Raw genomic sequence first — 26,123 nt, forward strand, 5'->3', positions numbered from 1 at the left:
GAGAGGTTCCAGTTGCATTGAGGGTCCACAAGAGGGTGTCTTTCCATCAGTGATCCTGTAGCAGGCCCCCCCCCCCCCCCCCCCCTCCCCCCCAGATAGATAAATAAAATGTATTGCTGTGGCGGATTATAATACAAAAGAAACACATTTGAGGTCATGTAAATGAAATCCCTGTATATGTAATAATGTAAACTCCTTAAAGAGATTTTCTGGTGATCAGTGTGATGATCAGCGTCTCACTCACGCTGGAGAATCCTCCCTCGAAATACTGCTGAGAAAAACAAAATGGATTCAGGCAATATTATTTTCAAAACACTGATTTGTTATTTTCGTGATTAAGAAATTCACTTTTTAATGTGTAAATGTGACAAAATAGTGAAAACTACTATTTTTACTATCTATTAATCTGTTGATAATAATTATCTTCATTTTCAATGAACTTTTTGATCTGTAATATGACAGAAAACTGTGGGGAAAAGTCCAATTTAGTCTGCTAGAATTCCAAGTGATCCCATCTTTAGATGTGTTCTTTTGTCAAAAGTTTCCAGAACTCAGACTGCTGCCTTCATGTTACTCGTTTTATTATTCCAACAGTACAAAACATGAAAATAACATAAATACAGTATACTTTATAATGATTTAAGACAGAAAAGCAGCAAATGATCCAATTCACAATGCTAAAACAAGAGATGGTTGGTTATCTGCGCGATAAATGACTCGTTGAATATTACAGTTGTTCGATTTTCAGTCAATATAAGTAAGTAAACTGATCCAAATGGTGAATGTCACCAAAATATAAAACAGTACAGCATCCTATATAAAATATAGAAAACAGCCAATCCAATTTAGGAAGCTAAAACCAGAGAATGTTTGGCATTAGTTGTGCGGCAAACAACTAAAACATGAATGGATTATCAAAATAAGACGAATAATCACTTAAATTATCAATTGTTTCAGAATAAAGAGATAAATAGATTGCTTTGCATTTAGAGAGGAACAGAAAAATGGTGATGGACACACGCAGCAGTTTAGGCGTTCATTGATGATTTGAAGTGATAATAAACAGGTTGGACATCCGTGCTGTTTAAGCCAATAGGATGCGGATGTTACGCTACGTATCGCATGTCACTCCAAACTTCACTATGGGCTGAATAAATATGGCGGACAGAAAGAAAAGCAGAGGCAGAGAGAGAACGAGAGAGAGAAGGAGGGAGGGAGGGAGAGGGAGAGAGAGGCCCGTGGCTGGTAGATGTGTGGCCGTGCTCAGAGGGGCATTGTTGGAACTATGAGAGGACAATGCACTGCCCCCGCCCTGAATACTCGCCATACCAGCTGACCAGCCATTACCGACACTGCTGCTGCCCCGTTACGATTCCTGCTGCTCTCTCTCTCGCACACACACAGACACACACACACACACACACACACGCTGCATCCCACCCAGCCTCAAGCTCAAGTTTGATCCTACAAGGCGAAACTGTGCTTTGTGTATAGCAGTGGACAGAGGAGAGAAGCCAGGTGGGAGGCCTGACAAAAGGCTTAAGTGAAGGCATCCACGGTCACACATGCCGTCTCGCCTCTGTGTGTGTGTGTGTGTGTGCTAATGTGTGTGTTTTACAGCAGGTTAAGTTTAGCCACTAGCACCTATCTGTTCCCTACAGCAATAACATTTCTCTTCCAGCCACCCAGAGAGCAACGACTCACACATCCATCCATCTTCAAAGCATCGCACCTTCTTATTATTTCAGGATCCCTGACAGAAGTCCTGAAGGTGGAGGGTGCGAGCGGGAGAGGCGGGTTTCATGTTGTGTGAAAAGGACCGAGAGGCTTTAGTGGACGTTAAGTCAAAGTGCCGGCACCACACTGCCAGGAATAGCTCAGTAACGCAGAAGTAGGATCAGCAAAAGGGAAAGTTTAAAAGTAAATGAATAGATCTTGATCTACATGGGATGTAATGTGGTGTACATAAAAATCCTTATGAAAAAGTCTTTTGTCCCATTTCAGATGTTTGAAATTATATTTACACCTGAAACCTCTCAACGGGTCAAACTTATATTACTTTCTCAAGGCCCGAGCAATAAACTTTTGCATTACTTCAAAATCAAAGCATAAATTAGAATAAAAAGTCCTGAAAAACATCAATATATCTTCTTTTTTCCCCGTCAGTTTTATCCGATGACCTTTACGAATAGATCAACCTCTAATCTCTACTGTCACGCACCAACCGCCAAGACAAATTCCTTGTATGTCTGATATTATTTTGGCAAAAAATGTTTCCTGATTCCTGATTCCTTGAATTAAACTCTCTAATAAATAAAAAGATAAAAACTAAGTATAAATATCTCTAATTTGATGCATCGATACAACAATCAAATGATTGTGTATGTAACCACACCGGGTATCATGTTCCAGCAGAACCAGTACTTTTACTTGTGATATAAGTAACTTATGCCGGATATTGAATGCAGAACTTTGATTTGTTTTTCTAAATTGTTGCATTAGTATTTTTGCTAAAATAGAAGATTATGACATTTACTTTTTTATCTGAACTAAGTGCTTAAAATTGCATAAACCTTGACTTGTACTGGTACTTGAAAGCACCTGGACACGCGCACAAACGCACGCACACACACACACACACACACGCCACAGGACAAGTGCTGGGCAGTAACAAGTGTCCATGCATATGTGGGGCTGCTGTATTGTTATACCGTGGGCGTATTGTGTGCGTGTGAGCCTGCGTGCCAGTGCGCGCGTGCGTGCGTGCGTGCGAGAGAGAGAGAGAGAGAGGGGCGGGGTCTCCGAGGGGACGGGCACGAGCCTCCTCCCCTGAGATAGCGGTGACGCGCGGCGCGCCCCTGACAGCCCACTCGTGCTGCTCGCCGTACTGTAATCATATGATCTGGGATCGAGACCCGCCGCTGAACACCGACACGCCGGGCGGACACTGACGGAGCAGCCGGGCGGAGGACACCAGTTGATGGGCCACTCCTGTCGTTTCTCTGCAGCCGTTGAAGAAGCAAGTGAAGTGCGTGTGAAGTGAAAGCGCCGAAGTCTCAAAAAGAAAAAGAAAAAGGGAGCCAGAAAAAAAGAAAAAAGAAGAAGAAGAACTTTTTTCAAACTCCGGACAGAGTTGGACCCGGGAGGAGGGGCGGGGGTCGCGCGGGTGGGTGGCGTTGGTGGTGGAGGGAGGGAGAGAAGCGCAGTCCGTTCCACCGGGGGCTGAGATCCAAGTTCGATCAGCTAACGGAGAGGCGGTCCGCGGGTCCCCGGGGGTCCCCTTCGCATCGCTTGTGTCCGGGCGCGTGCGCGTGAGCGCGTGTGTGTGGTGGTCGTGAGTTCCCCCCCCCCTCCCTCCCCCCCTCCCTCACACAAAGTTTCTCCACTAACATTCAGCGAGGTCACTTCACCGCAGAAGTAGAAGCCATGGTCGGGGAGACAGAGGTGAAGGAGAGGCCCAAGTCCAACCCGGACTACCTGATGCAGCTGATGAACGACCGCAAGGTGATGAGCTCGCTGCCCAACTTCAGCGGCATCTTCACGCACCTGGAGCGGCTGCTGGACGAAGGTAACTCGCTTCATTGACTCGGGGACTTTAAGCACTTGTCACGCCCTGCGGAGGAAGGGAACTTGGGAGTTGGGTGATCGGGGGGGAAACGACCTTTTATTGAATCCACTGATGTCACTGAGACTGAGGTTTAATGAAACACCCGCATTGTCTTTATGTCGCAACTCCTCCGCGGATGTGCGGGTTGTGGATTCAAAACGAATGCGTGAATAGGATGTTTTGCTTTTACCTCGAGTCCCATTTTAACGTGGTTGAGAGCAGCGCGCACAGCGAGAGAGAGGGAGAGAGAGGGAGAGAGAGGGTGAGAGAGGGTGAGAGAGGGAGAGAGAGGGAGAGAGACGGGCAGTTGGTGATGGGAACAAACAGACAGTTGTTAGTCTTTCCCAGTGACCTAATGCGCAGGCTTATGTGAATGCTGCAGCCCATCCCCGAGCAGGAACGAGGGCCTGTCACCGCGCAAAATATGTGATCCGACTCATCACCGCACTGCACTTGTTGATGTGCCAAACAATTCCCACTGGCGCTTCAGAAACACCCACTAAATATTCAACTTGTTGCAAAGGAAATTACAAAAAAAAAAGTTTTTCCCCAAGTGACATTTTAGTTTTTTTAAGTGCACCCCCTTTTTTTTTTTGGGTGTCCGGGGGCGTGTCTTTTTTTTTGCTGCTGTTGATGCACATCAGGATCACCGAGGTCCTGACTGTACGCGCTCTGTGACAAGTCTCATGACGCAGCACGGCGGTTCTCATACCAGACGACCTCTGCGGCCCCGACAAATGGGTCAACCTCACATCTCCAGTCGCGTTCACGTAGGAGACTTGACAGCCGGGCACATCCGTCCCTCACCCGACCATAATGTGACACCCCCCCCCCCCCCTTAGAATGAAAGGCATTGTACCGTGCTCGTTTTTCAGCCCTGGCTGTGTCTTCTGCCTGAGTAATGCCGACAACGTCACAGTACCGAAAAAAGTTTGTGCGGGGTGATAAGGAAGCCTGCCAGTCACACGTACTGTCACGGCGCATGTTTGTGGCATATTTGGAAACCGTGCGGTGGGTTCCGCTCTATATATAAACCGATGACAGGTCAAAGAACTGAGATAAGGCCCGCTTGCAGCCCCCCCCCCCCCCTCTTTACATCTCTTTCCTTCCACTCGCCTGTTCTTCTTTCACTTCCCAATTCCCTCCCCTGTTTTAACTGAAGTGCGACAAAAAGCCCTGCTTGGCTGTGCAGATTTGTTTGTGGATGTCTGCGTTTTTTAAGTGTCCCCTTGGTGTGAGGGGGTTATTAGAGGATCATTGTCACTGTAGCAGTGGCTTTAATTATAGGATCCTACTGTAGTTATTATGGTCAGACTTATCACTCCCTGAGCAAGGAGACATGCCTTTCAGCCTGCTTAGGTCAGATGATATTTGTGCCTCGAGGCAGTTATCCTGCAATGTGTGTGTGTGTGCGTGCGTGTGAGAGTTCAAGCCAGGTGTGTGTGTGTGTGTGCTGCATATGTTTGTGTAGTGCAGTAGTCAGTTATTATTGTGCTAGTGTGTCATTACAAAGGCATCAAAGGCTAACATCGGCCATCGGCAACAACAGTAAACAAGCAGGCAGGTCGACAAACATTCAGCTTCCGTCGTCACACTGAAGTCAAGGACTTTTTTCTTGTCTCTCTACTGTATGTCAGAAAAACCTACAGTGGAAGCCCCACGGACATGTATGACTTTTCCTTCTGTTATTGACAGTTTAATTAGGAGCAATGTGTGAGTGTGTGTGTTGAACACAGTTGGAGAAAGAGCTAGAAGAAGAGAATCTGTGAGTCATAGCAAAGGCCTGATTGCAGAGCCGTGAGTGGTCCTACATTGTGGCGCAGAGCGCTTTGGACCTTCTCCCAGGCCTCCACTTGTGTCTGCTGTCACACACTCGGAGTCTCCCGTAACCCTGGTGACCCCCCCCCCCCCCGACTCACCGTCTGAAGAAACGTGACACTCGCCGTCGCTCCTCGGCACTTCTCACGGACCTCTTCGCTTCAATCGCGCTCAACTTCACCTCCCCCCCTTTCTGTCTCCGTCTCCCAGAAATCGGCAGAGTACGCAAGGACATGTACAACGACACGGTGAACGGCGGCATGTTCAACGGGCGGGACATGGAGGAGCTTCCCGAAGCCATCGGCCCCGTGGCTCAGCTGCAGGAGAAGCTCTACGTGCCCGTCAAGGAGTATCCCGACGTGAGTGGACCGATCCGTGCCCTTTGACCTTTTACGAGTGTTTCCGTTTACTTTATCAGGTCACTTAATCTCTTCTTAGTTACCGAAGGGCCGCCAGGGGTTCAGGGAGGCTTTTACATTTCATCTACAGGCGGACTTTTTATTGCGAGATCATCCCTGCTCACACCCAATGATATCATCAGTGTTTAAGATATAATCAAAATGCATCATTTACAGGAATATTGTAAGTTTCTCAAAAAGGCACTATTCCATTACTAGGTGATTACAAAGGAATACAGCATAAGCATGTCAAAGTTCTATCCCATAATATAAAATAATAAAGACAAGTGCACCGGTGCTCCCGCCGAGTACAGTTAAGCTTCAATATAAGTTGCGTCGATCCAGACTGAACGGCTCACATGATTTTCTCCACACATCAGCTCGCCAATCACCGAATACAATGACAGGCTGTCCTCACTCACATGACAGGAGGCCAACAGGACACACACACACACACGCACAAACACTGGAAAATCAGGGTTAAATTTAGAGAGGTTCCTCTATCTGGATTCGCGGCCGTGTGTCGCAGAGAGTCCGGGGTCCAACTTATGCCGAGTTAGAAAAGCAAAAAGACGCTGGACAAATGCTCAGAGAGACAAATGGTTGAGGCAGAGGGGTAGTGGCACGAAAACAAACGCAATCACACACACACGCACACTCACAGGGGGGGCAGCTGTCTCGTTAATCACTCAGTCCCAGTGACAGATAAGGGTAAGAGAGCGGCGCGGCGTACGACGAGCTATTTCCGTCTCCGTTGGTAACACATCGCAGATGCACAAACACTGACGCGCACGTTGCAAAAAGACAGTCTGAGAATGTGAGGGGAAATATGTCATGTCTTCTTTTTTTTTTTTTTACCAACATGTGTGGTTGTTTTTGTTGCTCTTTTGTGTAGTTTAACTTCGTAGGGAGGATCCTGGGCCCACGTGGACTCACAGCAAAACAACTGGAGGCAGAGACCGGATGCAAGATCATGGTGCGAGGAAAAGGCTCCATGAGAGACAAGAAGAAGGTAGAAGGACACACAAGACACATGCCAGTAGCTTGACGCCACTCTGGATGTATGTATGCTAAGCATGAAGCTGCAGCCGAGAGTCCGTTAGCTTAGCTTAGCATAACCAGGCAATCGGGTGGAAACGGTTCTGTCCGAAATCCTCAGAAGTCTGAGTTAAGTTAACCTCCGTTAAATCACAACGTCTTATTTCTAATACTGCAGTTTTTTTGCGGCTAGAAACAAACAAGATAAGGATTTTATTTGTTCTCTTCTCGTTACTGAGCCCCTCTCGCGGTTTCCCGCCGTTTTCACTTTCAAAGCTAAAATAACTCCTGTAGTGGGTTCATATTTATCGTACAGATCCCGTACAGATTCCATTTACTCTCAAAGCATTATCGTATGCGTTTTTTAAATCTGTCGTCCGATAAATACCTTTAAGCGCCGACACCAAATGGTCTTCCCTGTTTCATACGTTATTTAATTCACAATACAAAACAAGTTAATTATGTCCAGAGCTGCACTCAAACCTCGCTAGCGAATAAACAACATTAGCAATAAGTTACTGTTAGCTGCCAAGGGGCACAAACTCCACTGTGTGATCTTTATTGCATTTCTTATGTTGCTATTATCCCTGATTCCATCTGTTGTGCAATCCCTGAACTAGGGTCTTTACATTCTGCATCTCCACATTCTTCATTGCGTTTGAATCTGTGGAATTAGTTTTCTGACTTACCGGAGTCCATTCTGAAGCACGGCCTTTTACTCTATATTATAATAACAGTTCGAAAGTGAATAAGCATATTTCACAAAATGTCACACTAATCCCCCAAATAACTGGTGCTAAACATTGCCTGAACTTCTGTTACTGTCCGAGCCACCTTCCTCCCCATCCAGCCATCTATATATCTGTCTATACATATCATCTATATATCTGTCTATACTTCCATCTATTTATCTGTATATACATCCATCTATTTATCTGTATATACTTCCATCTATTTATCTGTCTATACTTCCATCTATTTATCTGTCTATACTTCCATCTATTTATCTGTCTATACATCCATCTATTAATCTGTCTATACATCCATCTATATATCTGTCTATACATCCATCTATATATCTGTATATACTTCCATCTATTTATCTGTCTATACTTCCATCTATATATCTGTATATACATCCATTTATATATCTGTCTATACTTCCATCTATATATCTGTCTATACTTCCATCTATATATCTGTCTATACTTCCATCTATATATCTGTCTATACTTCCATCTATATATCTGTCTATACATCCATCTATATAACTGTCTATTCATCCATCTATATATCTGTCTATACATCCATCTATTAATCTGTCTATACTTCCATCTATATATCTGTATATACATCCATTTATATATCTGTCTATACTTCCATCTATATATCTGTCTATACTTCCATCTATATATCTGTCTATACTTCCATCTATATATCTGTCTATACATCCATCTATATAACTGTCTATTCATCCATCTATATATCTGTCTATACATCCATCTATTAATCTGTCTATACATCCATCTATATATCTGTCTATACATCCATCTCTCCAGCCAAGCTTTCCCAAAAAGTGAGGCTTTGGTTGTCAGTTTTTCTGTCCCGGTGTTCCGTCCATCTGTTCCCCTTCCTCTCCCCTGGTGTCTGCTGTTGGACGGAGTCGGCACAAGCTTTCCAAACGGCAGGTGGAGCAAGTCCAGCATTCCTCCCCCTCCCCTTGTTTCTCTCTCTCCGGAACATTCCCTACCCCGCACGCCCCTCAGAGAAAGAGAGAGACGCAGAGACACACACAGAGACAGAGAGGAAGGAAAACAGAGACACAGTGGGGAGGCAACGGGGAGAAGGGAGAAAGATGTTGACTTTTGGTGTTTTTCAGAATGATACATCTCACTTGACAAAACATCCAGAGAGGATAGAATTTCCCAGCACGCAATGCTGAGTTTAAAGACTTCCCCATCTCAGTTTTAACTTATACTACGCATTTGAATGAGTTCTGTGATCAAAATAAAAGTTTAGGCTACAACAAGTTACGCTGTATTTAAAAGAAATAGCTCGACCTTCCGGCAAATATGTGAATTAGACAATTGGTGCCACTTTCACTCTCTGTTTCTTTCTGTTGAATATGAATATGAATCAGGAGAAGATGCTTAGCTCAGGTTAGCATAAACACTGGAAACGGGGGGAAACAGCTGGTCTGGCTTGAAAGGCACGCCGCCTTGCCAATAGTTCCAGCGCATTAAAGGTCAAGTTATGTTCAAACGGAGGTTGTTCTTTCAGCGTAATGTCCAAACACAATGGAAATCAAAAGCGTTTAAAGTTGTTCCCGAACGACCTCACTCAAAAGTGGAATGAGAAGCTCGCTGTCGATGAGAGGCGATGTAATGTCATTTAAATATGGGGATATCATTTTCTAAGTGAGTTTAAGAGAAAGGTTGGATTTTGTAATCATTGGACACCCAGCCTCATATTCATAGCGTCAAGAACTGTGAGTGCTGCTGATATTCTCCTTTGATTCTCAGCAAGAAAACAGTGTCAGCAGTGACATTCAGAACAGTCTTATTAATCGGGTGCTGAGCTCCAAGAGTTTATCAATTAATGGGCCATATACTCGGCTCTAGTCTTGACTACACGAGAGATTAAAAAAGAAAATAGATGGGATTACAAGTGAAGAATGGTGGGATTTGGGGGAGGGAGAGAATGCCACATCAAACTTCTATAACCGCCAAAGAGCAGAATGAGAGTCATTTTGTGAGTTTGATAACACTTCCAAAGCTGCATTGCATGACCTTGAGCCCTGAATGTGTCCGTGTGTTTGTGTGTTTGTGTGTGTGTGTGTGTGTGTGGTTTTGAAGCCGATCCAAAAGCCGAGCCAAACAAGAAGAATAGTGAAATCCTGTTCCCTCTGCGCCGGTAATGGAGCGAGCTTGTGTGGTGCATTCAAACAGGGCTTTTTAAAAATGTTTTTCAGGAGGAGATGAACCGAGGGAAGCCCAACTGGGAGCACCTCAGCGAGGACCTCCACGTCCTGATCACAGTGGAGGACACGCACAACCGGGCCAAGATCAAACTCCAGCGGGCCATCAACGAGGTCAAGAAGCTTCTCGTGCCAGCTGTGAGTACCCTTACCCCTCGGACGGCAGACATTATGGTCTGTACTGATGGAAAAAAGTGCGTGTGACTGGATGAGAGTTCACCGCGTTGGTATGCACGGGAGGGGGAAAGGGAATTGTCAACCCAAAAACTGTGTGTTTGTGTCTTTTTTTTGTGTGTGCGTTGTTGTGTGTCTCTGTGTGTATGAGAGAGTATGTGTAAGGGGTTAGGGTAATTAGGGAACACGTATAAAGGGGTTTCCATGGTAACCCCGGGTTGTTTGAAAGGCTGAGGGAATGAATGGAGGGTCTGTTCACTTGTTCTCCCCACTCCATCACTCCTTTCACTCGTTCACAACTCACTTCATCCCCAGCTACTGGCTACAGTATTCCCTTTTCTCGCTGTTTTCTTTTTTTGTTGTCCACACAAGAGGACATTTTGATTGCACTCTCCTCAACATTTCTCACATTCTGCGGCCCACCTACGTGCCCCCCCTACAGACTCACATACGTGCATAAACGTGCACAAACTCGACAAACAATGAACACACTGCGCACACTAAGAATCATCCTGTTTTACACAAAAGCACATGTTTTTGTAAATTACCATTTTCCCTTCTGCATTATTAGCAACAATAGAAAACTGAAAAGGGTGTTTTTTATCGCGGCACTCAGCCGCAACTCTGAGCAGCAAACCGTAGATTAAAGGATGTAACAAGTGTCGATCGGCAATCAGCAGCTGAACACCTGTTCATTTCTGTTTCGTAAATCTGTGTGTGCGCGGGGCTAAGTTAATGATATATGTTAGTTTAACCCAGCCGACCTCGCTGTCCGACTGTAAATCAGCCGAGCTTTTCACCGAGCTGTAACTGGAGCTGCGAAGTTAAATATGTCTTGTGTGGTTGGAGCGGCTGTGTACAAAGTCTGGTCATCTTCCTTTCAGTCAATGTTATTGTTCGGGGTGGGAATCTTTCCGTATCACACGACTCCATTCAAAATCACTTCTCGATTCAGCACATTGGGATGCTAATCCGGAGCGACTCCAGTCGGCTGTGCGGTAATGACGGGGTGAAAGCAGAGATAAGTGTGTATGAGAATATGGAGTTTTTTTTACACACCGAACACAAAAAGTCAAATTAGTTCATGCTAAACTTAAAAATAAACATTTTCGTCACACTAACACTTGAGTTATGTTAAAACAAATGACAGAGTGAGAATAACCCTTGACACGACTCTTGGTTTTATGAATTTGAAATCTAGCAAACGAAACCGGTTTTTCCCCGTGCGTCATAATTATTGTGAGCTTACTGTAACATTTGCTGCCTTTTTGAACCGGACTCCCACCAAAGTTAATTCATTCACTTGTCAAATGGCCGAACGGCCGTCCTGGCCAAGTGAGCTGATTGTGCCGCTCTGCCCTGCTGTAGGCTGAGGGGGAGGACAACCTGAAGAAAATGCAGTTGATGGAGCTGGCGATCCTCAATGGGACCTACAGAGACGCCAATGTCAAGACGCGTAAGGATGACATCATAGTTAACATGTGGAGGAGGGTGGGTGGGGGACAAAGGAGGGGTCTCGGTACAGGAATCCACTGTACATTTTGAACAATGCCTCTGTTTCTCCTGTTAAATAGACCGTTTGTCCCCTCTTCTTCTCCCCTGTCTATTGTGCGTGTGTGCCGTCCTGTGGGTGTGCGCATACTTGCGTTGTTGTGCGTCCGTGTGCTCGCCGCACAGCCACCGCCGGCTTCCAACTAGGGACGCCTCAGGGGCCTCGGATCATCACGGGCCCGGCGCCCGTCCTGCCTCCTTCCATGCGCAACCCCACCCCCGTCAACACGCCGACCCTCATGCCTCTGATTCGTCAGATCCAGAGCTCCGCCCTCATGCAGGGAGGCAACCCGCACCCTACGCTGTTGCAGCAGGGGCCCGAATCCGGAATCATCTACACGCCCTACGAGTACCCCTACACACTCACGCCCTCCATATTGGAATACCCGATTGACTCAACTGGAGTTTTAGGTATTTGGAAATCGAACGTTCATCAGTCGTTACAGAGTCAATGGATGTATTATGAGAACTGGATAGCGGACTCCAATGGAAGGTGCTCACCCATCGCGCGCGTGAAACATCCTTTCTGTTAGTCTTTGTCGACGCCCACCTGTCCCATAAACGACCACGCAGCAAAAAACTATTTTAGACCAAGTAAGAACTATACAGTTATCACATGCAAATACATGAGAGTGAGAATTTGCTGTGTTTACATTTGTAAATGTGTTTAAACTAAAAAAAATTGTACCGACGCACCTTCTTGAAAAATCCCGCATATTTACGCCTTATTAAATTGAGTGTTAGACTTCTTATGCAGTCATCCTCATCAATGGACTCGACTCCAGACAGCTTACATACACCGATACCTGGCAAGTTTGAGATGCGAATTTCATCCAACGGTACACTGTTAGCTTGTGAGGCTAAAGCTACACGTTGGCTTTTGCTTCTTTATTGCATCGAAGTGTGAGAAAGAAACTGGGAAACATCTTCGCTTTTGAGAATAACCCAAACTGAGACGAGCACGAAACTTTACCCAGATGTTCTCTGTCATCGGCGCGTTCGGAAGCGCAGCTTGCGGCCGCATGAGCTTCCCGCGTTGCGTCACCACGGTTTCCCACTGGGGACAAATTGGCCTCCATATCCAGCTCTCGTAATACATCCGCAGCATATCTAAAAGAACGCCGAAGCTCATTGCTGGGCTAACAGTCCCTTCTTCCTGTGTTTTTGCAGGTATGGCTTTCCCCACCAAAGGCTAGGCGATAGCAACCCTTCCTAGCACACACACGGACTGGCTTGCAGAGACCCCCCCCCCCCCCCCCCCTTCCAACACATACTTGTCCCACAGAGCAAACACTCAAAGTTTGCTCATTCTTTAGGATGACAGATTCCTCGACAGTCATTCTGTAGTCAAGTGTCCATTCCTGTTCATTTCCTCTTTGTATTAGCAGACTAGTGATGTGGTGTGACAGCTATTTAACTTCTTTTTAATAGACCAGCTTCTGCTTGTAATTTTAACACATTTTAGTGAACCGATAGATATTTTAGCGCCGCTGTTTGTGATTTTAATATATGTTAAAGCTTATTTTAATCACAGAGCTATAGAGTGACTTTGCTTACAGCCAACGTTGAATCTACTAGTGAAGCTTATTAAGAAATTAGTGGTTTGGATTAATATTTTCTTTAGAGAACAGAAGACCACGAAACAACGAGAACTCTGTCTCTTAGAAGTGAGATGTTTTCATTTACTTTCGCCCTCGGCCTTGAACACTTTTTGTAAATTCCGGGTTTCACTGATGTTGGTGCCATGGGTGGACTGTTTGATGTCTTTCTGATGAGTAACCTTCTGTGTTCTGTTTTGGCAATGTCAATGGCTGTTAGCAGGTGCCATGACCACTAAGGTACGACGCCACGACAAGAGAATCCATCCTTACCAAAGGGTAGTGACCCCAGACAGAGGTTAGTTAGCTCACCAGCCACTTTATGTGTATGTGTATGTGTGTGTCAGTGTGCGTGCATGCATGCAGACCAATGGACCAAAATCAGTTTACATGCGTCTGTAACACGGCATGCCTTTAAAAGAAAGACCGAAGGAAAGAAATAACCGCATCAGGCGAAAAAAAAGCTCACGAGCTGAAACGGCTTCGGGGCAGAAATGTGAAAGGTATTTGTTGCAGTGAAAGTGTAATAAGTGAGCAGATTGGGAGGAACCATGTGAACCGTGACAGCTGCGGCGGGTTGTCTTTGCTCTCCTGGTAGATAAACTGGACGGCTGGCGGGCCGGGACCCTCTCAATTAGAATGGATCGCTCCGTTCATGTGACTCGGTCCTTGTGACTCTGGATTTGAAGTCCTCTCTCAGAACCGATTGGTTTCGTTCCCGTTGTGATTTTTATCTCTTCTACTACTACTTTTGACTCGACAAATAACTGGGAGGTTTTATTTATACCCAACTTCATTCCTTTAGGTTTCCACAAATGTTTTTTAATTCAATCCTGTGTTTTGCCCAACGACTATTTGACACTTAAAGTAGCAGTGTTTGTCTTTTCTCTGAAGGTCATTAATTTCAATATGATCTTTGGTCTTTACTACTAAAACACAGAGTGTGATAACTACTGAAGTCTGTGTTACAAGCTCTTTTGTATGAAATACTGTTGTTTTGGTCTTATCAGTTGCCCACTGGACTTTATCATTGGGGCTGTTTACATCTTTCATATATATTTCCTAGCCAGAGGGGTGCTGTTACCATGTATTTAGCTGCAAAATAAATTTGTATATAGGGATTTTAAGGATTTAAGTGCTTATATGAAGCTTATGGAACAAGATCGCTTTGGAAATACTTGTAGTATTTTTCTTTTTTTTTTCTTTCTAGTTTTTTTAGTTTGTAAAATTTTATTTTTGTTTTTACAATACAACGCTTTTTATAGACGAAGTGTCTCCATGTAAACTTCCAACTTTTGTTCAAGGTGTGTAGCTACTACTGTTTTAGTCGCCACGAAAGGTGACAATGAAGGCAGTGTTTTGCTGTCTATTTAAGATGAGGCGACCTTCTCGATTCACAGGCCTCGCGACTGTTTTATGCAATAGAAATGGACTAGCTAGCTACATTATATGTGTGTGTATATGTGTGCGTGTGTGTGAGTGTGTGTGTGTGTGTTCTTGTGAGAGCGGTGGTGCTCTTGTTGTACACGATGGACAAAAAACACTAAAAGGCAATAAAGATGACTATTGAAAAAAAAAAATCTCTAAAGAAAACCAAAGCCTCTAAATTCTTGTAGTTAGTCTGTCTATTGATAGATTGTTTCTTTAGTCCTTCTCAAATCACCATCTCTTAACCTCTCATCGCTATCTCCTATGTGGCCTCCTTGCTCACTGTAGGCAGTAGGTGCTCTTTTAATACTTCACGGCAAATTGATCAAACCATAATCAATAATCTTTTAATCACAACTCTTAATCATCCCGATTCTACGCCTGCTGCTAAACAATAGCTCGACTTGTCAGTGAGTGGAGGAATATATCTCTGAGGCCCAGACAGTGTTCTGTGGACATAAAGGTCACTGTCTCGCCCACATGGAACCACGCTGTCTCTCTCTCTCTCTCTCTCGCCGTCCGTGGTTTCACTGTCTTGTCTGTAGCACGAGTACAATCACTCGACAGGAGGGGCGTCTCTCCTGAAGCTTGCCCCCTCAAACACCTCCATGAGCCCCCCCCCCCCTAACGAGAGCATCGCCCGCCGGGCCGGCCCTTTGCGGGTCTCCTGGCGAGCGGTTACGGCGGGCTCATGGAGGCGTTGTGCGGCTTGCAGGCAGCGCCCCTCACGCTGTGTGACTGCAGTAGATCTGCCTTGTTGTCATCCTGACGCCACTAGCTGACACTAATCTCTCTTCTATCTTTTTTTCTTTTTATGTCCCCTTTTATGTGCCCTTTTTGTTTCCTTTCCACGTCTGTCCGTCTCTGTCTGTCTAACTCTAGCTGCCACGGCAACTAACCCATGACCCCTTGACCTTCTGACCTTTCCGCCCACTGATGACCCGCCCATCTCTGCCCGCTGGCCTGCTCATTGGCCCGCGGGCCCCGTCACTCTCCCGGCCCGGCCAACCAGACCAGCACATTAGGATCATCCCGGCAGCTTCTGTCTAACCAGCCAACCGGACGACAGCGATCATGGGAATAAAGCTCAGGACTCCGCCCATCACCAAGTCCCAACCTAAACGTTACCAAACGTGCCTTCCTTCCAAAAGCCCAACGCCAGTCATAAATCCTAATCTCATAACAGTTGTTGCCATCATAACCAGTAGACTTAACCGGGGCCAGGCCCGAAACTGGTGAAGAGCTCCTAAACCGATCCCCGGCTCTCCCCTCATTCTATGTGACGCAATAATTATGACTGCATCAATAACATGGTAACTGTACGGATAATAGTGATACTTGTGTAGCGCGGAAACCCTCCATGAACACTAAAAACAAACGAGACATGTTGATATTTTTAAACATCTTTCCAGTTCAGGCACCTCTTACTTCCCTTCTCTATCAGGGGGAAGCTTATTTTCAGGACCAACCGTTTTAATTATTGTATATATCAAAGTTGGTTTTAGGATAATGATATATCAACCCACTTCCCCTTCACTTGTATCGACAATATATGGCTCCGGTAATGTCTGAAATGCCACTAGTGTTTTTAAAAGTGTGTCAGAGACTCCCAGTTGTCCTTGACGCGTTGGGAAAAAAAGAAAAAAGCAAGAGGTGCTCGTTAAGGACAAACTAGAGTTCAAAATGCCAAAGTATCTCTTACTTTTTCCTAATAAGTAATGAATCCCAATACTAAGTCAACACACGCAGTGTAAAGGCCAAGTCTGTACGGTGCAGACCGCGCACACAGAAGGAAGGTTGCAATTCTTTTGTCTGAGCCGAGGAGACTTACACAACGATGCCTTTGCCTTTTTCACACTACAGTATTGTATGAGCTTGAACAACAGTGCCTTTATTTATTTTAGAGCAATGGAACAAAGATACACCTAAATCTCCTGCTACCACATTGTGGGTTTGTGCCCAACATGAAATTATGTCCTTTGGGTTTATGCAGATTATTTGTAATTTCTGCATTTGATGTCTTTAAACCCATAACTCTTCTTAATTCAGATTTTTGTGCCAAAAACGAAACAGTGGGTCATTTGAATCGTAGGTTTGATGCGGTATTGCAGCTACATGTCTGAATTGTATGAGTGAGGTTTGGATACCTCGAGAGGACAGTGTTATATTTCATCTTTTTTTGTTTGTTTGTTTGATTGATTGTTTTGTTGGAGATTAAGTCGTACTATATTCATGCATGAGTATCCTTTGATTCAGAAGGTGTGGTTCATTTATACACACGTAAACACACAAACCAACTAACGCCTTGACGTAAAAAAAAAAAAGGAGAAAAGAATCATGGAGCCGTGATATCTGTAACAAGTTTATAATGTATTTTTATATTCTATTTTGTACCTGAAAATAACATTAAATGAACTTTTCAGATAAGAACATTATGCCTTATTACAAAGAGTAATTGGATGAATATAACTTTCCCGTGTGTCATAATAATCCTGTCCTGATATATTGAGTCTCTGTATTAACTTGAGCCTTTGAGATCCACATTGCTTGCCCTCTGTGCCTTCTGTATACTATGAGTGTGACAATTAACCGTGTAGTACAACATTAATATACTCTTCAGTGCCAAGGTTACTAACGGTTACCACTTCTGTGATTATTAACCACTTTACTGGTATCTGTCTCTGCTTCGGATTCCTTCCAAAAAAAAAAGTGTGTCTAAAAAAAACAAAAAGATGTGTTGAACTATCAACGTTTAACTTTTAAAGTGAGAAGGAATAACTTTGTACACTATTAAACTCATAGTTGTAAAACTAACAAACTTTGTTGCTTTGTCTCTGTAGCGTTTAATTATGCAAATCAGCTTCCTTTCTGCATACTAATCACCAAACACGCCTTGGAAACCAAATGGGGAGAGAAACCCAAGGAAAAGGCCACAACATGTTTTTTTCCCACTTCTCCTTCTGCGCACTCTTGTCTCTGGTTCTCTCTGCTCCCGCTATTTAAGTAGACATTACACACAGCGATGTGTGTAATAAGAGAGAACAAAACACACCCAACTCACCATGGTTTCTTAGAGGCATGCACATGTATAACAGGGGAGGGGGTTGGGGGGTGGGGGTCAGCTTTGGAGGACTAGATGGCTGGGGAATTAAAGGGAAATTGATTGTGCAAGCTCTCCCTCAAACATCTGCAGAGTAAATACGCCGCAGTCGGTCCGAAAACCCACCGGCAACAACCTGCATGTTTCATGGTAGCTACATTGGCGGTAATCAGGATCCTTTTCATCCATGGCTGCACGTATTAAACATGGAAATATAAAGGGGGTTAGTAAATCTGTGGGTAATTGGAGCCTTTGACACTTGAAGTTCCCTTTAAACTGCACATTTAAGGTTTCACACGCCAAAGGGAAAAAAAAGAAGGATAAAATCACACGGGGGCTTTCTGCGGTGAATGCAGCAGTGGGTGGCTCGTTCGCCCCCTGCCTGCCCTTCCTGCCTTCATTGTGGAGTCGAGGGGCGATATTGAACTTCAAGCTTGGAGTTGAGCCGGCTATGTGGCCGCAACCCCAACACCCCCTGATCACAGAGAGAGAGAAAGGACATAATGTGACCGCCGCTGACAACCCTCTGGACAGGAAGAAGCAGAGCGGAGACGGCGAGAGAAAGTATAAGAGAGAGACTGTGTGGAGATAAACGGGTGGGGGTGCATGATGTGTGTGTGTGGATGTGGATGGGTGTGTTCTCTCCTCTTTGTTTTTCCTGTTTTCAGTCAGGTTTTTGTGCCGTTTCTTTTTTTTTCCTCTCCTCCTAGTCTGGAATGAGACAGTCTTCAAGCATCTGGTAATGTATTCTGCAGTCAGCTTTTCGCCATTGCCAACACTGGGGCCCGGAGCTCCCATTGCTTACAATCAAAGTATGGTTGGGGTGGGGGTTAAAAGGGGGGGGAGGGGGGGGAATAAGTAGGGTGAGAGGAAAAGACAGGTTGATTTACATTACTATGTATGCACAACTTCCTCCACATAATGAACAGCTTCAGATCCTCTTGCGCTTGGTAAATATTTGATGGCCGAGCGGCGGAAGGATTTTAGCAGAATAACAGGAGTCCTATAAGCTGCTCAAAAGTTGTATTTCAAACCCGTCTCTCCCTTGTCCTCTTCCCATGTAAATAAGGCCAACTCCCCTTAACTCTGCACACCCCTCAGAGGCAGTTTAAAGACCCAACACTGTCTTCTCGTCTCCTTGACAACCGCTTACACTGGGGTCCTGTCGTGGCCTCTCTGTCTTTTGTGTTTGGGAGCTCAGAGAGACAGAAAGAAAGAGAGAGGGAGAGAGAGAGCGAGAGAGAGAGAGAGAGGGAGGGAGAGAGGGGGGGGAGAGGAAAAGAGGAAATGAAGGATGAAAACCGGATGAAAACCGATAACAGAGATGACATCACGGCTATTTTATGCCACAACTGAAAATTTGGTTTGTAGCCCAATGGGGATGATGATTAGCCCAAGGAACAAAATGTGTGGCAGCTTAGTGTGAGAGTGTGTGACCAGAGTTACAGAGATAGGTAGAGAGAGAGAGAGAGAGAGAGAGAGAGAGAGAGAGAGAGAGAGAGAGAGAGGCCCAGGACTGAATGGAGCATTGTGGGGAAGACAGTGGGCACACTGGGCAGCAACACAGAGAACACTAACTCACAGATCATGCCAGGGAGTCTGAAAACACCCACACTGGGCGACAATGGCAAACTTCATCGCTCCACTTGGCCCCGTCTGAATACACACATACAATGGCAGAATCCAAATAAGATGCTCTGTTATTCGTGAAATTCAACACACTGAATTCCTTCAGTGCCTCTGTCCCTTTGACTGGCACCAGATGGCCCGCTGCATAGACATGCGTGTATGTGTGCATGTGTGTGAGGTCTTGTCTCCCTTTTGCATCATGCGTGAGCACCCTGTAGGTTTGTACGGTGATAAATGCTTCTTCCTAAGGCCCGAAAGGTTTATTTAAGTCAGATCTACCTCTGCACTTCAAGTGACGAAAACCGTCTAATTCAACTTGCATCTCTCAGGACCTGAGAACCAATCTAACCAGATCATTCCATTAGAGCAGGAGCAACTGGATAGAGGACTGAGGAGCTCCAGGACCGTTAGCAGCTCTCTGACGCCTCCCTGTGTAGCTTGTGAGGAACTATTTTCATCCGATGTATAAACCGCAACAGAAACTTTTTGGGGGGGAAATTAAACATTCAAACTGCTGAACATCCCGTGTCTTGTTGTCAGTCACTCAATGTACAGTAAATAATAATGGATGGATGGGATCAAATATTAAATACTGCAGGAGAGCTATCATACTTTACCTTTTAATGTGAACATCCACCATTGTATTTGTAATTCGTGTATTATTTCAAAGTGTTTGATATTCAATCATATTGTTCATTTTTATTTAATTTAGTGTTCTTGACATATGTCAATGATTTGTGCATGCTTTTCGTAAATTCATGCGCGGTTCAAACCACTTGAGTAAACAGATCCCAGATCTGTTGCGGTGCCGTAATGTCGTAGGAATTACAAACATTATTGAAACGGCTTTGAAGCTTTATTCTTCACCCTCACATTTGTTATGGTCTTCAAATCACGAAATTGATTAAGTTGATGTTTATGCTTTACAGCGTTTCCGACATGTCGTGATTGCTTGTGTTGACGTAACGACAGCGTCACGTTCCGCTTTACGGCAGAGCGTGCTGCTGGAGGTCAGGGTTTCGAAGAGAAGCTAGCGCATTAGCCTGTAACGAAAACCCCGTGTTTTTACCCGTTCGACGTAAGATTCAAGTACACGTTAACGGGACGACGTCCGTTTGTCTCGGTCTCCCCGGCCGCTCGTCCGCGTGTCAGCTTGTCTTGTCTTTTGGGTATTGCGTCACAGCTAGCGCTTGCTAACGTTAGCCAGCTAGCGGATCCAGTTTCCACCAGGTGACCCGTCCGGAACCCCCTGCAGCCATGGACGGCAGCTCGCAAGGCTCGGGAGGAATGAAGGGAGGTATCGGCGGTCTCTTTGGAGGCGGCGCACCCGAATACTCCAACACAGAGCTGGCCGGTGTCCCCCGTAAGCGTTCACGTTAGCGTCCACAGCTGTGCTGTTCGTGACCTTAAATGCTGTCGCTATATGAAGCGATCTAATGCTGTAAAATGTCATTCCAGTGACCGGAATGAGTCCTCTGTCTCCTTACCTCAATGTCGACCCGCGTTACCTGGTGCAGGTGAGACACAGCTGAAGTAGCATGTCCGCTGTATGTGGGTGTTACATGAATGAGTCTTTTTTTTATCTATTGTTGATATTTTGTTTCAGGACACGGATGAGTTTATTCTACCCACCGGCGCCAGTAAAACCAGAGGGAGGTTTGAACTGGCTTTCTTCACCATTGGAGGATCCTGCATGACTGGTAGGAGACGAGTAACACCAGCACCATCAAACTGTCACACAATTTCCTTAAATTGCACCTATTATGACGTGTAACCTGTTTGGTTCGAATTGTCTTGTTGCCAATCTGTAACAGTGAGTCAACATTTAGGGGGAAATGAGGCTGGTACAGGTTAGCCAGTATCCAAATATAAAAACCTTTCCCAGAAAGAGGAGGTCGTTACAGCAGCAGATCACGTCTCGTGGTTTGTGAATTACATGTTGAAAAGTCACATCGTTTTTGTTGAAATAGCCGACCGGTGAACCCGATGTCTCACTCGGCCTCTCTGCCTCTTCCTTTTGACTTCAGGAGCCGCGTTAGGAGCTGCAAATGGTCTCCGAATGAGCTTAAAAGAAACCAGAGACATGGGCTGGTCAAAACCTCGAAATGTACAGTAAGTATGGAGACAGTTCGTAGTATTTGTCCCAGTTATTACACCTGGATCACGTGACCTGTCCTCTAACTGTCAGCTTACTCTCCCCAGGATCCTCAACATGGTGACCAGACAGGGTGCTTCATGGGCCAACTCTCTGGGCTCTGTTGGTAAGACCGTTGTAATGTAGACAAAAAACAAGCTTAACTGGTGAATTCTCTCATCTCGTGGGTGATTTTGCGTTCCGTGCCTCTGCAGCCTTGTTGTACAGCGTGTTTGGTGTGGCGATAGAAAAGGCCAGAGGAGCAGAGGACGACATCAACACAGTGGCTGCTGGGACGTTAACTGGGATGCTCTTTAAATCAGGCAGTGAGTGTATTTTCTGCTTTTATGTCTTCCGTTGCTGTGTATATGGTTATTGACTTCATACGATGTGTTTTTAATGAGGTGAAGAAGACATGTCCATTTAAATGTCTCCTGTTTAAATATTTGTTTTCACAAGTTGTCGTCTTAATCAATAATCTTAAAGGACAAGGCATGTAAAATGTTGAACAGTAGAGGCACGAGTTACGTCTTCAAATGAATGTTTGAACAACTGTACCATTTCCAAAGCTTTCTGCTTTACAGTATTATCACCAGTGAAAAGCGGAAAACTAAAGATTATTTGGCATTTTCGATCAATACATTTAGTTTACCTTTTTTTCTGTCGCTGAACTCATTGATTTATTGTCTAATAAGTGAGTGATTTGACATCAAGGACCTTGAGTAGTGAGGTAAATACTTCTAACACTGATACCAAGATTATGTTCTCACCACTTTTATATATTTATTTTATTGATCTAGTTTTTCTACAAATTTCAGTCGGCGGTAAAATGAATGTGCAGACGTTTACTGGAACACACACTTGTTTTTCGTGGTTAATAAAGCAGCTTACACTCACTGAAGTCATTCTGTTGAGCCCCAGTCATGTGATACTTGAGTTAAATATGAATGATTTCCTGAAGTCGGGCCGATGGTTCTAGTGCTCGTCTACTTCATGTTCCCTCACACCTGCTCTGTCACCACTGTGTGTTTGCAGGTGGCCTGAGGGGTGCAGCCCGAGGAGGTCTGGCTGGTTTAGCCTTGTCTGGTGCCTACGCTCTCTACAACAACTGGGACCACCTCACAGGCTCCTCTTCATCCTCCCGGCTTTATTAACCCCCCCCTCCCAGAGTCACCTGCTTCTGCATTAGAGCCAACAGTCACGCAGCCTTTAACCACAGCGCTAAGAGGGATTAGACGCGGGGTCAAATGCCGTGTGCTTTTCAGGGAAGTGTGGGGGGCTGCTCCCAGTTTGCTGGTTCTCCCCTTCAGCCACTTTCTTTTCCCAGGATTACTCTTGAATGAAAGGAGAAGATTGGACTAAATTCTCCTGGACATCTAGATTAAGATTGTCCCCCCCCCCCCCCCCCCCCTCTTCCTTTTGTCTTTACCCTCTGAGGCCTGTCACTCATCTGATCAGAAACGAGAAGACACCGTGAGGATGTCGTTTGTTATATCATTGTTTATGGGAGACTTGGTCTTCTTTGCTTGTCTTCAAATCAATGACCCAATCAGTGAGAGGACATCTGGTGCGTGTGGCTCACCAGGTGAATGTACCTGAGTTCGGACCAAAGGACTTTGGCAGGAGAGCGAAGAGATTTTCAACTACAATCCACGAACGAAGAACTAAGCCTTTGGGTCAGCTCTACTCTCGTATTTATTGACGCGTATCTGCGGCGGGTTCTGTTTTACTTTACAGGTGGGGAATCACTGTAATGCTGTTTGTGGCTCCATCAAACCAGATGTATCAAGAACTCATATTAAAAAATGACAAATATTGACAAAGATATTGCTTTTAACCCGTTTTTATTGAGTACATTTAGACTGTAAAAGGACGTGAGTTGTGGATACTTTCTTCAGCTTGAAAACCCCCCAGTAGTGCAGACGTAAAATACGGTGTGTTTATAGAACAATCATTAAACAGAGCGTGTATTAAGAACGTGAAGGAGTTGTCGAGTGAGACTTTGAGGAGAAACGGAGAGCAGTCGGACATATAATTGGGAGCAGAGTTCATGTTTGCTGTCGGCGCTGGTCGGACGCCCGCTCAGTGCAGGAAGAAGTCCCTGATGCGCGTGGCCTCGATCCAGGGGATGTAGGCGGCGGTGCGGGTGAAAACGCTGGGTTTGTTCTCCACGGTGCAGCCGATCGGGCCGAAGCTCACCACGCCGTGGACCTCCCAGCGGTCCTGCCCCTGCTGGCACAGCAGAGGGCCACCAGAGTCGCCCTGGGGGGGGGGGGGGGGGAAGAGATGAGTTGTGAGGTAAAACTTCCTTCTCACTTCTACCTCCAACACTGTAAAGGTCAGTCCTACCTGGCAGGCGGCGGGCGGGCCCTCGGTGTCCCTGAACCCGGCGCAGATCATGGAGTCTCGGACGCGGTCGCCCCAGAACTTCTTCTGCCGGCAGGTCTTGAAGTCAATGATGGGCAGGCGGGCTTGATTCAGGGCCTCTGCGAGGGACACGTTCTCCTTCCCACCTGAAACGTGATTAGAATTCCAGCCGCCGTGTTAAGGCCGTTTCCTTTTTTTTTTACACACATTCATGATCCCCCAGAGGCACTTCCGACCCCTCTCCTCCACTCACCCCGGGTGTCCCCCCAGCCTGTGACCCAGCAGTAGTGTCCTGGAGTGAGGCCGGTCTGCTTGCGCGGCAGGCAGGCGTAGCGGATGAAGTTCGAAGGGACGATGTCTGCGGCGGCCTTCACCAGGGCGATGTCGTAGTCCAGCTCGCTGTGAGCCGGGTAACGGAAGTTCTCGTGCCGGTAGATTCTCTTCACGGGGAAAATCCTCTCTGCCCTCTCTGAGCGCTTCAGCTGGTGCTTCCCCAGGACGATCCTCCAGCTCCCAGCGTCCTCAGCTTTACCCCTGATGGGGCCCAAAAAATTGTTAAAGCATTTTGAAAAATCAAAACCTAAATTTTCTTCTCAGCTCATCTTTTCTTACTTCTGAAAGCAGTGAGCAGCGGTAAGGACCCAGTTCTTGTGGATGAGAGTTCCTCCACAGACGTGGATGTAATGTTTACTTCCTCGAGGACGAACCTACGAGAAACAACCAGACAGCTCAGAGATGACTGAGATTCTTTGCACAGCACTTTCTCATAAGTACACATATCCTGTACTTACGTAATGTATAACTATTGGATGACAATTCAAAGTTGCAAAGTTTCTTTTTGACGTGCATTTGCTCGTAGATGTTCTTGTAGAAATATTTGGTGTGTGTTTATATCTAATATCTAATCATGTACGCAGTGAGGTGAAGGTATTTCATGTAAACGTTTAAATCGGAATGCAATCAAAACTAAGATAAGGCTCAACTGGGGCACTAGAGCTGCTGACGTAGGGACACTGACCGAAAAGTCACAGCTGTTTAGTCGTCAATACATCACCTGCTGTTTTACATAAGTTTAAAGTGAATGTATTTTCTGTTTTGGTCGTTCTAGACAGTTGGCCATCTTGGCCTGTGGGCTCTCTTGTGAGCTTTTTTCACTCTATTCTGAGGTGATGCACACAAAAGTATTAATTGAATACATCAACCAACACAAAATTATGCGAGTTAGTGTCCCCGTCTTTGAGGGGATACGAATTGCCGGGTTTAAGTGCATTGGAGTTTCATGCATTCCCTTCAGGTCCTCCCACCACTGAACCGAACACCGAAGGCGAGTGTACCTGCAGAGAGACCTGCCAGGGCCAGGAGTGAGGCCGGGCCTCGTTCCCAGACACGATCCGCTCCACCATGTTGGGCTTGAAGTGAGCCATGCCACATTCTCCGGGCCAGTCTGAGAGGAGAACAAGAGGAAGCTCTTCAAACACACCAAATAAACCATTCAAATAATAAAAAAAAACGTTAAAGGATGTGTGAGGAGTGCGTGCCTGTCTGTGCGTGTGTGGCTGTCTGCTCTCACCCAGTTGGAGGAGCTTGTGCTGCGGCTGTTGTTCGGGGGAGAGCGTGTATGCAGCTGCAGGAAGAGATGCCTTGCTCAACAGCAGCGGCAGCAGCAGGGAGAGAAGGAGCAGCGGCGGAGGTCCGGGTACGGCCATCGTCGATCACAGAATCAAAGGTCGGCGCGCGTCCCACGCTATTTATACCAGGTAGCCATCGCACGCAGATGTACACATACAGTAAACACACACACACACACAGCAGCACGCACAATGACTAGTGTCACAACAAAAGCAGAGCGCTGGATTGTTCTCCCGTAGCTGCAGCTGAGAAAAGGGCCATTTCGCGGAGTCCCATCAGCACTTTTGCACACGTATAGTGTGCTCACAGGACACCCACGTGCACGGCCCACAAAGGCGATACAGCGCCGTGCACAAACATCACGTCACGTCATGTGACTTACAGCAGTGACACAGTGACCTGTACATGAACTACCTCAGTGATATCGCACATTTCCACAGGTCGTCCTGCGTAAACATGACTCAGTGGAAAAGATGTTGTTACTGTGTGTTTTAACCGGTAAGGATGGCGTGTGCGGGTTACCGTTGTTGTGGTTATCACCTGTCAATCAAAGCTGGGAGACCGAGGAGTCGACTAAGAGGGCTTATGACTGACTTTGGCTGATGCATTTTAAAGAATCCTAACCCGTTGACCCTTTCAAGACCAGAAAAATATAAGGATACATAACAACAGCAA

General features: G+C 45.7%; 3 protein-coding genes across 7 annotated transcripts; 2 read left to right on the forward strand and 1 right to left on the reverse strand.

Moving 5' to 3' along the window:
* The first annotated feature begins 2,831 nt into the window (after positions 1 to 2,831).
* Positions 2,832 to 17,407, forward strand: qki2 (QKI, KH domain containing, RNA binding 2). 5 transcript variants are annotated; one of them, XM_040177399.2, is made up of 9 exons: positions 2,832 to 3,568; positions 5,636 to 5,784; positions 6,719 to 6,835; positions 9,833 to 9,976; positions 11,381 to 11,468; positions 11,690 to 11,974; positions 12,710 to 12,733; positions 13,382 to 13,459; positions 15,472 to 17,407. In XM_040177399.2, exons 1-9 carry the CDS (start codon positions 3,427 to 3,429, stop codon positions 15,492 to 15,494), a joined length of 1,050 nt encoding a protein of 349 aa, XP_040033333.1. In that variant the 5' UTR covers positions 2,832 to 3,426; the 3' UTR covers positions 15,495 to 17,407. The 5 variants fall into 5 exon arrangements, with proteins under 5 accessions (XP_040033333.1, XP_077959418.1, XP_077959419.1 ...); XM_078103292.1 differs by having other exon boundaries at positions 13,385 to 13,459; XM_078103293.1 differs by lacking the exon at positions 12,710 to 12,733.
* A 2,841-nt stretch (positions 17,408 to 20,248) lies between these two features.
* timm23a (translocase of inner mitochondrial membrane 23 homolog a (yeast)) lies at positions 20,249 to 23,275 on the forward strand. Its single transcript, XM_040177410.2, has 7 exons — positions 20,249 to 20,681; positions 20,777 to 20,835; positions 20,925 to 21,018; positions 21,346 to 21,430; positions 21,521 to 21,579; positions 21,668 to 21,778; positions 22,488 to 23,275. The coding sequence occupies exons 1-7, from the start codon at positions 20,576 to 20,578 to the stop codon at positions 22,604 to 22,606; spliced, it is 633 nt and encodes a 210-aa protein (XP_040033344.1). The 5' UTR covers positions 20,249 to 20,575; the 3' UTR covers positions 22,607 to 23,275.
* Positions 23,276 to 23,279: 4 nt separating this feature from the next.
* On the reverse strand, positions 23,280 to 25,749 carry LOC120819730 (chymotrypsin-like elastase family member 2A). Its single transcript, XM_040177407.2, has 6 exons — positions 25,390 to 25,749; positions 25,154 to 25,263; positions 24,432 to 24,526; positions 24,073 to 24,353; positions 23,802 to 23,965; positions 23,280 to 23,714 (listed from the first exon to the last, which is right to left on the reverse strand). Exons 1-6 carry the CDS (start codon positions 25,523 to 25,525, stop codon positions 23,535 to 23,537), a joined length of 966 nt encoding a protein of 321 aa, XP_040033341.1. The 5' UTR covers positions 25,526 to 25,749; the 3' UTR covers positions 23,280 to 23,534.
* Positions 25,750 to 26,123: the final 374 nt, after the last annotated feature.

Source organism: Gasterosteus aculeatus, chromosome 5, assembly GCF_964276395.1.
Source record: "Gasterosteus aculeatus chromosome 5, fGasAcu3.hap1.1, whole genome shotgun sequence".
Classification (NCBI taxonomy): domain Eukaryota; kingdom Metazoa; phylum Chordata; class Actinopteri; order Perciformes; family Gasterosteidae; genus Gasterosteus; species Gasterosteus aculeatus.

Coding starts and splice junctions, on each gene's coding strand:
- qki2 (XM_040177399.2), top strand. CDS start 3,427: ATGGTCGGGGAGACAGAGGTGAAGGAGAGGCCCAAGTCCAACCCGGAC. Junction 3,569..5,635: donor GGAGCGGCTGCTGGACGAAG/GTAACTCGCTTC, acceptor TCCGTCTCCCAG/AAATCGGCAGAGTACGCAAG. Junction 5,785..6,718: donor CCGTCAAGGAGTATCCCGAC/GTGAGTGGACCG, acceptor TCTTTTGTGTAG/TTTAACTTCGTAGGGAGGAT.
- timm23a (XM_040177410.2), top strand. CDS start 20,576: ATGGACGGCAGCTCGCAAGGCTCGGGAGGAATGAAGGGAGGTATCGGC. Junction 20,836..20,924: donor ACCCGCGTTACCTGGTGCAG/GTGAGACACAGC, acceptor ATTTTGTTTCAG/GACACGGATGAGTTTATTCT. Junction 21,019..21,345: donor TGGAGGATCCTGCATGACTG/GTAGGAGACGAG, acceptor TTTTGACTTCAG/GAGCCGCGTTAGGAGCTGCA.
- LOC120819730 (XM_040177407.2), bottom strand. CDS start 25,525: ATGGCCGTACCCGGACCTCCGCCGCTGCTCCTTCTCTCCCTGCTGCTG. Junction 25,264..25,389: donor GCACAAGCTCCTCCAACTGG/GTGAGAGCAGAC, acceptor TTCTCCTCTCAG/ACTGGCCCGGAGAATGTGGC. Junction 23,715..23,801: donor GCCCGCCCGCCGCCTGCCAG/GTAGGACTGACC, acceptor CCCCCCCCCCAG/GGCGACTCTGGTGGCCCTCT.